Genomic DNA, 11,220 nt, shown 5'->3' on the forward strand with positions numbered 1-11,220 from the left:
ATGTTTCCATTGTGTTGCTACTTGTTTCCATTGTGTTGAGCTAATTTTGTTGTGTTGCTACTTGTTTCCATTGTGTTGCGACTTGTTTCTGTTGTATTGCGACTTGTTTCCATTGTGTTGTGCTAATTTTGTAGTGTTGCGGCTTGTTTTCGTTGTGTTGTGGAGATTACGTTGTGTTGTGCACTACTGGGCCACTGTAAATAAAGGTTTATGGTCTCTACAATAGTTGGAGCTGAACACTTCAAACTAAAGTACCTTGGCAACTTCAGGAGAAAGAATGTTCTCAAAAGCCTCCAGAGCAAGCAGGTGGGCCCGGGCATGAGCCTCTAATTCAGAGGCACCCGAGTTTCCAAAAGCTTCTCTCAGAAGCGGCAGCTGTACTAAAATGATATGTGATATTGTTATGTAATTTCAATTACGCCGCAGGGAGAAGGATCAATCCGACAGCCGCTCATTTCCCTGAGCGAACAAAGATGAGACAGGGACGCTCCAGAACATCCTTTAAATTACACAGCGATTCAGATGGTGTTCTCTGCACTTGCTGGTTTTGTGAGCGCTACACGTTTTAGTGGTTATTTCTATTTCCTGAAGCAGCTGTGCGTGCATATGGCGTCTGAAGTGTTTCCATTCGCGTGTCAGCGATTCTTGGAATCGCAGAACGACTGAACTACAGTTTAAGCAGGAAAGTCAATCAAATGTATTCATGATGGATATATGAGTTACTTAACTAGTGTGCACTTGCTGCTAAAGAAATGCCAGATTATGTAGGCACTTTTAAAAGCTAGTTCAAATAACTCCTTGATCTGATAATTCAACTTGATGCATGTCACAGAACATTCATTGAGAATGACTCTCACACTGAATGAACACAGTCACGCAGTGTCACTCTTAAAAATGACACAACTCATTTAAAATGGCTTTGAAATGAGTCATATATTTTGAAAACCTGCAGTAACCTACAGGAGGGGCAATTCGTGGTTTATTATTCGTGACACCAAAGGCTGCTTTCTGTGGAATAATTATTGAATTATTTATTTCTCAAAAACTATCCGTGGCCAGGATTCAAGGACAAGAACAATGATGACAAATTATTTTTTTAATAATTAGCTGTGCTTCCCCAGACATCAGTATCATATAAAAGAAATTTACTGCCAAATTGCTAGAGCGTTTTGACTGGTTTTCATGACATTGCTATGCAGTTGCTAAGGCGGTTCTAAGCAAATTACTTTTTTAATTAAAAGAGCCCACTGTTAATGTTCCAAAAATGCTTGGATACAATAGTAGCAGTGATGTATGCACCTGTCATTGAATGAGAAGAAATCAGAAAAAAAAAATACTGGTTTTGTGTTCAGACAATGACACGTTTCCCTGTGGAGGATTTAGACCACAGCTCACAGCTGGGTCTTGGCCTCCAGACCTGCTGCGAGCCAACATGACTGATCATGAACCCTCATTACAGACGCAGCGAAGAATCTGTGGGAAGATTGTTACAAGCCTGAAGGAGATTTAAAGATGGTAAATTCTTACATTTTGTTTTCTTGGTGGAAAGAAAAAAGATATTAGTGCATAAATGGAGGAAAATACAGACGTTTAAGACTAAACCAACAACAGAAAGTGCTTTCGATGTCCTTTATGTGTGGGAAGAATTGCTTACCACTCTATTATTACCAGTCTAATTGTGTGCAATTGTCTGCCTCTAAATGACACTGGGCACACAGAGAGAAACAGAGAGAGCGAGAGGGAAAAACTGGAAAATATAAACAGAGAGGTTAAAGAGTCAGCAGTTTATCAGAGAGATACAGTTAAAACACCGAAATATCACTTTTTAGAAGCACAGAAAAACTAAACGCAAGAAAGCAAAATGTGTACGAAAGTTAATATGCGAAGCAGTCAAGACACGACAAGCTCTTCTGAGTATGAAAATAATGAATAAGGGATGTGGGTTGTGAAAACTCTGACACTCTAATTGGGGTTCCTGTTGGTAAAGATCTGACCGGTTTAAACGCCTCGTTACCCTTAGGGTATAATTAGCTTAGCGTCCTCAGTCCACAGTCATTCAATTAAGAGTCTGTTCTGTCGTGCATGCTAAAACAGATGTAGCTGCGTTACTGTCTTCATTCTGAGCACTTCTGATGAAAGGTGATCTAAGTGGCTGAGCATATCAGTGCAAACATGCTTAATACCGCTCAGGAACAAACCTGCAACTGTACAACTGATGTCATAGATACAATATCACAGGCTGATGTATAAAATTTGTTCTACATTTCACTTGTATCTCTTGCAGTTAAAAACAATTACTTGTTTGTGAATAACCAGCAATTGCTTGTAGACTCTAAAAGAGCGTTAACACATACAGCGGTTTCCGACATCAAAGTCAATGGTGGCAGTAGAAAGTGGAAGTGTCCAGGGATGCAACAAAGTTTAACTTTATGCAAATTAGTATTTATGTGATGTGGCAGCTACCAATAGGAGGGAAGATGCTGGTGAACACGTGATCTGCCTACTGTGAATTAACTTTTCTATATTTGTCTTTTTTTCTATCAGTCGCTGTCCACATGCAAGGATATAAAATATTATGACTTTACAATGATGTTCAATTTGTTAAAAACAATTCTATCTATCAATCTATCTATCTGAATTTTTTTACTAAATAATTCATGACACATTCATGTTGAAATGTTAAATGTGTATATTAAAAATACTGAAATTAAATGAAAATTATTCCGTCAATTCATGACACATAATCAATAAGTTTATGTTAACAAACTGAACTTGTAAAGTGTTACTAAAAAAAAACATGCTTGGAAAACCAAGCCAATGGTCCATTTATATATATATATATATATATATATGTGTGTGTGTGTGTGTGTGTGTGTGTGTGTGTGTGTATGTCTATATGGAGTGTTTGGAAGTAGGGATGGCCATGATGACCAACAATATAGCCACTTGGCGACCTCCATCGCTGTGTGTGAACGTTCCATTAGAGATACAAGATTCTGGCATCTGATGTGTGTCCCTAAACTTTAAAATGGAGACAAGAGTATTTACTATTCTTTGCGACTGTTTGCTTTTCAATATATGACATAAAATGTGACAAACTAAACGGCCACCAAACGGTTAATGTCACCTTGGTCTCCCAGATTTATCAGCAGTACAAACAGCGGTAGACGGTTTGACAATATTGACATTGATTGACTTGAACCTTCTAAGCAAAACATCAAGCAGTGTTTTTCTAAGTACGCAAAATCACATTAAACAGCAATTTCGTCCTCCAAGCAGTCAGAGGGGCCGTGTTTGTTGAGCACATTGAGCAGACGCAGGGTGCTCTCGTCCTGCTGTCCCCAGCTTTCATCACTCTCATCTGTGTTTGACTCGTACTCGGATGCGATTCCCGACTCGTGGAATTTTAGCAGCTCGAGGCTACCCAGAAGCTCGTCCCGTGATGAGGGCGAGACGCCTTGGGATGGTGTGTTGGGACTCTCCTCCTGTTGGGGTGGTCCCGGAAGAAAGCGGAAACATTCAAACTTGATCAAGCACTGGTTCCTACCTATTGGACTGCCCAGCGGCAGGGATAGCTGTGTCCCATCGTTGAGTGGAGGAAGGATGGCGTTCTCTGGTCTGGGGGTGGTGGGGTCGCATAGGACTGGGGGCACGTTGGCACGGAAGGTGATTTCCAGGAGACTGTCTTGGGATCCCACTGTTAAGAGAAAGGAAGAGATTGAAAATTAATTGTGAATAATCTCATGACTTTTTATACTTAATTATACTAATCTAACAAAACTGTCTATACAAAAATATTTTCATATCAAAACACGTTTGGTTTTAAAGGGGTCATATGATGTTGCTAAAAAGAACATTATTTGGTGTATTTGGTGTAATGAAATGTGTTTATGCGGTTTAAGTTTCAAAAAACATATTATTTTCCACATACTGTACATTATTGTTTCTCCTCTATGCCCTGCCTTTCTGAAACACGTCGATTTTTACAAACTCCAAAGAGAAAGGAAAATTTTAAATCATATGACCCCTTTAAAGCATCTATTTTCTTTTTTCATCTATGGACAAAAAATTATGTAATAAAGATATTTTAATGAATGCAGAGAGGTTTTTAAATAAGTTTCTTATGCTCATCAAGGCTGCATTTATTTGATAAAAAAAAAACAGAAAAAAATATAATTTATATAATTGTATATAAATATTTAAGATTAATTATAAATATAATTGTAATTTTGTGAAATATTATTGCAATTTAAAATAACAGTTTTCTATTATAATATACTTTTAAATATAATTTATTCCTGTGAAGCAAAGCTCAATTTTCAGCATCTTTACTCCAGTCTTCAGTGTTACATGATCCTCCAGAAATCACTCTAATATGTTGATTTATAATCAGTGTTGGAAACAGTTGTGCTGCTTAATATTTTTTAGGTCCTGTGATACTTTTTTCAGGATTATTTGATAAATAAAAAGTAAAAAAAAAAAAAACCAACAACAGTGTTTATTCAAAATAGAAATTTTGTGTTACAATATGCACTACTATTTTAACATTTGTCAGTAATTTTTTCTTTCTTTTTTTTTTTTTTTTTTTAGAAATTAATACTTGTATTTAACAAGGATGTGTTAAATGCATAAAAAGTGATAGTAAAGACATACTGTTAGAAACGATTTATATTTTAAATATAAATGCTGTTATTTTTAACCATTTATTCATCAAAAAAAACAAAAATCAAAGAAAAAAGTATCACAGGTTCCAAAAATGATTAAGCAGCACAACAGTTTCAACAGTGATAATAAATCAGCATATTAGAATGATGTCTGAAGGATCATGTGACACTAAAGACTGTAGTGATGGCTGATGAAAATTCAGCGCCGCGTCACAGAAATAAATTATATTTTTAAGTATATTCAAATCGGAAACCAAGATTAGAAATTGCAATAATATTTCACAATATTACTGTTTTTTTTCTGTAATTTTGACCATATAAATAAACCCTTGATGAGCTTAGAAGACTTAAAAAGGGCATTACATATAATACTACATATTTTCAAAATCAACTAGGTGGTGGGTTGCCTAAAGAATCTCTGTATAAATAAGGTGCCTGATGTAAACACTGAAATTACGCCAGGTGAACCGAAGGCCAGCCTCTTACATTCAAAAACAGTGCAACAGAACTGAATCAAACATGGTCGACAGCAAGTTGCTGGCTGACCACTAGATAACTATTGAAAGAATCAACCATCATGATGCATTCTCAGTGTTAAAACTTTTTAATTAATTTCTATTTAATTTAATAGAAATTAAACTACTGTTAGTTTCAAACTACTGTTTCAAAGTAAAACTGGGGTTCAGTCTTTCCACTCTCTTTTCTCTGTGGATGTCATCTGCCTTCCTTCATATTATATAACGCTTCATAATGTCAGTTCTGCTCCACTTTTTTTCCCCTTTTCTTCTGCTCCAGTGGGTTAATAACAGTGCTCCTACCCCTTCAACACATCCTCACTTGCCTTCTCTGAATAGATCTGATGTGTTTCAGCAGCTTTCTTTCACTCTTGCCTTTTCACTCAGACCCTCCCATCTGTTCCACCTCTCTCCACATCACATTCAATTTCTCTTTGCCTTTTAACTTCTCTCCCATCATGGCACTCCACAAGGGTTAATTTCATGCTTATTTTAAAGCACACTTTCATATAGACCAGCAGCACCTGGAGATGTGCTGTCTTTCACATTAGCCTGCATGATAAAGAGCTCTTATCCTTGACTGTCCCAACTGTCACACTTAAGTCACCTTGTAAAAAACGGCTGTAAATGTCTGTCAAATCTATTCTCACGTCCTCTTTAAAGGTCCCATATTGTACACCTTTCTGGAGTTTTATTTGAGGTTTTGATGTCCTTAAGAATATATATTTGCGGTATAAGTACCAAAAACCATCTCAATATATTTTTACAGCTCCTTTCTCAGGAGCTCTGCTGAGAACAGGTCGATTTTGGTCTGTCTAATTAATATTCATGAGCCTCTCTTCTGATTGGCCTGTTGTTTTCTGAGTGACGCACGGCCAGGCCAACCACAGGTAACTAGGGTCAGCCGACGTCACAACGCTAGCTGGAGGCAGCAAAAGAAAGGGGAAACGGGAGGTGGCCCATTCAAACCAGCGCAGGTTCGGCTACATAAGGAGCTTAAAATATCATCTTGTTGTGATGTTGGATGACAGAATCGACGTAATACAGCCTCAAATTAGAAATTTGATCGCATATCTGCTGCCACTGCCAGACAAAAAAACGGAAGTCACAACGGTTCGTGAAAAATAGCTAGAACTTTAAGCAGGCTGTGTGAATTTTACTGTGGACTGACTGTTTTGAAACTTATATGGTAGTTAAATAGCCCCATAGACCTCAGTAACCGTGAAAAAAGCCAGGAAATTTCAGTTTTGACAATATGGGACCTTTAATAATGACACCTCATTTTACTCTGACGTGAAGGTTAGAATCTAGTACCAGCATCGTTCTCAGAATGTTTTCATAGCTAGTCCTCTTTTAAAAATAATAATAATATATATAAAAAAAATAATAACATTATTATTAGGGCTGTCAATCGATTACAATTTGTAATCTGATTAATCACATCCTTTTTCTGTGATTAATCGCGATTAATCGCACACTTCATGAAATTAAGTTTAGACCATTTATCTTGTTTCAAATGTTTATTATGTCATCATTTGCTATATCCAGCAAAGTAAACCAAAATATTGAAGGGTGATTCTCAAAAATCTTTATTTTCTGCAAGCTTTTTTCAAGATAAATTTAGATGACTTTCCAAAAAAGGACACTTAGAAACTCCAAAAGGACACCAAAGAACCAAATGATATAAGGAGCCCATATAAGCACATATGAAAGAAAAAAAATCAGAATTTTATAGTATGTGTACAGTGCAACACCAAAGAGCTTTTTTACATTTTAGAGAAGCCAAGTTGCGATACCGAACAGGACCACATGGAGATGCCAAAAAAACCCTAAACCAATCGCCTGCTGACTGCATATATCTACTACAGTACACGGATCCATTCCATATAACTAAACACAGCAACATAAACATGACAAATCAAAACATTATCGTGAATGTGTGTGGAAACAACGTGAATGTACGAAAATGTCTGTGCCTGTGCATAAATACAATGTGCGATCAGTGCGGGAAGAGCACTCACACGCATTATTATAACGGACTCACGCGTGCTTACTGTACTGTATGACTCCTGTACGCCACCGCAATCGCCTTTACCTTGACTGCAGTCTTCATCCATCAAAACTTTACTAGCGAGACTGGTTATCCAGTCGAGAAAACGTAGTTTGCGTCTCATCTGGCCATACAGCAGTGGGATGTGCTGACAATCCGTTCAGTCTGTACTTCACACAAAGCGTGTGATGTGTGAGGGCTCGCGCTCTTCAGAGACAATCACAGAATATGACAGAGCTCGTGTTTAAAAGCGAAACACACTGGAATGAATAATTCACTGAAAACACAACGCGAGTCTCTGTTCTCTCTGCAATCTCTGATGTAATCTGCCTGGTTTCCTCTATATTAGCGCTGTTTCCCAGAGTTTAGCGGCTTAAAATGATTTAATCACAAGCAGAGTAGCAAAATTGGGTTAAAGGGTTAGAATAGAAAATGTGCTTCAGTAATTTTGCGTTAATTGCGTAAAATTATTTTAACGCATTAAGGATTGTAAAATTAATCGCATGCGTTAACACGTTAACGATGACAGCCCTAATTATTATTATTATAATATGAAAAATACATTAACATTTAGCAATTTAATACTAATAATAATTACTTTTAAAACTTTTGCTCAAAGGTTTAACTGAACAATCGAAATGCAATACTATTGTACTCAATGCATGGATATACTGTACAGCCCGAGGATGTCAGTAGATTAAAAATTAATTGTGAATAATTGCATGATTCTAATAATTGCATGATTCTTAACTCCAATTCTGCTTAATCTAACAACGACTATAAATAAATATTTTCATACCAAAATGTATATTCAATCTTAATGCACTTATTTATTAATTTTTTTACAACAAATAATGCAATATAGATGTTTTAATGGATGCAGAAAAGATGCTTTACTGAAACACAGACCTCCTGTGCTTATTCTTCCATTATGAAGGGTATTAAATAGAGGCTTTTAAAGTTACTCCCTAGCACTGCTGAACACAGGAAATCATACTCACTAGAGCCATTCCCAGCCAGCTTGAGCTCCAGCTCCTGAACCTGTTTGACCAGGAGAGAAATATGCTGCAGTAGGTCCTTATTCTGCAGCAGCAGCTGGTGAACTCGAGCCTGGGCCTCAATCCTCGCCGCAGCTTCTGCAGAGAGCTGATCCTTCAGCAGATGAACCTGAGGAACAAACCAAAGTTTGCATGCTTAACTACAGCAGAATGTTCTACCAACCAACACGGAGACCTCCAGCAGTTAATATGCTGTATTATCCTAGAGTCGCCTCTACTATGGACAAAAACTCAAACTGGCTCAATGTACTTTTCAGCTCCAACTCAAAAGCATTATGCAAATTTATAGTAATACTTTTAAAAAATAAAAGAAGAAAAAGTTTTAGGTTTTCATTTGATTAAACTTTAAGGCCATTATTTCATAATTAATACCAGAATTTGCCTTTGTTCAGCTTCGGAAGAATATGTCTGAACACACTGGGATCCTGTCTGGGATTCAAGAGTTTAAGGAAATGAAAATAATCTTTTTATTGTTATTCTGAGAATTTCAAAGTCCTACTTGAATTTATTTATATATTTAAGGTTAAACATCTTTAAAAGATTTTTATCTACAGTCACCCCATTACACAATTTGGTATGCAGTTCTATTTAATATATTTTGAATGCATTTATATTGAATGTGAAAAATTGATGGCAAACTTTATAAAGTGTTACTATGAAGGTCATCTCATTTACTGTGTAGGTAGCGGCATTAATGAAAAATGATAGAGCGCTTTCATCCGAAAACTTCTTTAACACAACAACATAAAATAACTTTTTAAAAAAGATATTTTATGTTCCTGATATCAGCTGTATTTTAAAGAGTAATGATGAAATAATACGAAGAGCAACAGTGGAAGGACAAATGCCTGTTATATCTGCTAAAAAAAAATAAAAAATAAAAAATCAAATAAATACAATATAACAATAATAATAATAATTATTCAATATTTTTATATTTACTTATATAAATTATAATTAAATCAGAGCAACATTTTTTCTTCCACAAATACAATGCAAGCTTTAGCAAAAAATTATACATAAATATATTAAAAATAATAAACAAATAAGCCATTAAATATTACAGATAAATATTATCACTGAATACTTAAGAGTATTCAATTTACACAGCTTTAGTCAAGTAATAATTAACTTAATCCTAGATAAAGGAATTATCTGGAATAGTCTAACAAACCTCCATTACCATAAGTACCAGAAAAAGTCCTCCACACATTTTGTTATGAATTACTGCTTGGTTTGTCCGGCTAATGACAAATGGCCAGCTATAAAGATTTCCAAAGCGATTATGATGCACTTGAGTGTCCTTCATAAGTCCTACCATTCTACCTAGCGATAGACGGGCGAATCCATTTCCGCCAGTGGCTTATCCTGAGCACCGTCTAAGTATCTGTTTGCTCCTAAAGCCATCGTGGCTGCCCTCCAAGGGGTCCGGGGTGATTTATGACCCAGCTTAAACAGCGTGCCTGCTCGTGCTGCCTGCCCTTAAGAACAATACATTCTCCAGACAAAGCCAATGAGCCATCAAGATCAGGCCAGCAGGGAGTAGCGCAAAAGATTGAGGAAAAAAAATTACCATACTGTAAATGTAGACTGAAAGCTTAGTTCAGGTTGAGCCGCTTGCCATCAGTTCTCGAGTGCAGTGCTTGTATGTATGTGTGCGTGTATGTTTTCTGACAAAGAGTGATTGTCTTTGGGAAAAGAGCTGCCTACCATGACAAAAGATGTTGTTTTCAAAAGGATATAGGATGTAAATGTATACAAGCCTCATATTTCATGCTGTCATGGTTTTATATCTCAATCTGAGTGGGGTACATTCATCAGCAAGGCAAGTCAGGGGTAAATGTTGGAGTCCAATTGCTTTGATGATCATCATTTTCCTCGATGACATACAGAAGCAGTATTTATTTTCCTTGTCTTTAAAAAAGTAAACAACAAAAGCAGCAATGAAGAGCTGTTTAACATCAACACATTGCCACTGCAATCAGTTATTCGGTTTCATTTTCACATCTACTAATTAAGCAATTAAAAGTTCACTGTCCAATTATGGCTACAAAATGAAAAGAGAACAGTAATATCTTTGACTGTATGGCGGAAAATATTAACAATATTTTCTGGCAGTAATATTAGCATATAGCGTGATCAATATTAGTTATAGTGCTGTTGCAAAAAAAAACAGGAGTTTACAAAGTAAACAGAGCAGAGTCTTTTTCAACATCAAGGACATGAATTTCAACAACTTAACCAGGTTTAAAGTCTCTAAGGTGAAGTCCAAGTAGGCATATATGGGTATCAACTGTTCTTATCCTGATTACTCCACATGCTCTTATCATGTTTTGGTATTATCATAGTATAGTATTGCATTTCAAAACAGTTTGAAATTAACTTAATTTTTCTTTATTGACAAGTTGTAGTTACATTTTAAATCCCAAATTGGCCTTTAATTTTTACGGCCAAAAAATTGCCGTAAAAGGATAGGAAAACTGACACGTTTCAAGTCCCAGAAATACGGTGGCCGAAAAGTGCTAAACAAATCACAATTCTGAAAACAAAATAACAAATTACAAACGCAAATGCAAGTCTAAAAAACAAAATAATTCAGAAAGCACAACAACAATTCAGAAAACATTATAAGTCAGAAAACACAATGACAAATTCGAAAACAAAATAACAAGTCAGAAAACACAACGACAAATCCGAAAACAAATTAACAAGTCAGAAAACACAATGACAAATCGGACAAACCGGAAAAGGTAGGTATAGTTTGAGACAGCGCCATTGGTTTGGGATTACTCACTGCTGACTGGACGAGACATCTGTCAATCAACGTATACAGGGAAGAACCAGCCGAAGAACAGCAGAGTCGTCGTAGAAAGTTCGGAGATGGTATTAAAGTAGCTCAGTTTAAATGTATTGTATGAATTGCCCTTACTATG

General features: G+C 36.2%; 1 protein-coding gene across 1 annotated transcript in view; it reads right to left on the bottom strand.

Moving 5' to 3' along the window:
* Nucleotides 1–2,862: 2,862 nt before the first annotated feature.
* The window catches only part of nos1apa (nitric oxide synthase 1 (neuronal) adaptor protein a), a 106,869-nt gene continuing 98,511 nt past the window's right edge, over nucleotides 2,863–11,220 (bottom strand). Inside the window, exons 9-10 of the mRNA XM_016480418.1 lie at nucleotides 8,231–8,396; nucleotides 2,863–3,697 (exon numbers count right to left, since the gene is read on the bottom strand). Coding sequence (XP_016335904.1) covers nucleotides 3,252–3,697; nucleotides 8,231–8,396 — 612 coding nt within the window. The 3' untranslated portion in view covers nucleotides 2,863–3,251. The remainder of the gene's footprint in view (nucleotides 3,698–8,230; nucleotides 8,397–11,220) is intronic.

This window comes from Sinocyclocheilus anshuiensis, unplaced genomic scaffold, assembly GCF_001515605.1.
Source record: "Sinocyclocheilus anshuiensis isolate Anshui unplaced genomic scaffold, SAMN03320099.WGS_v1.1 scaffold629, whole genome shotgun sequence".
In the NCBI taxonomy this organism is placed as follows: domain Eukaryota; kingdom Metazoa; phylum Chordata; class Actinopteri; order Cypriniformes; family Cyprinidae; genus Sinocyclocheilus; species Sinocyclocheilus anshuiensis.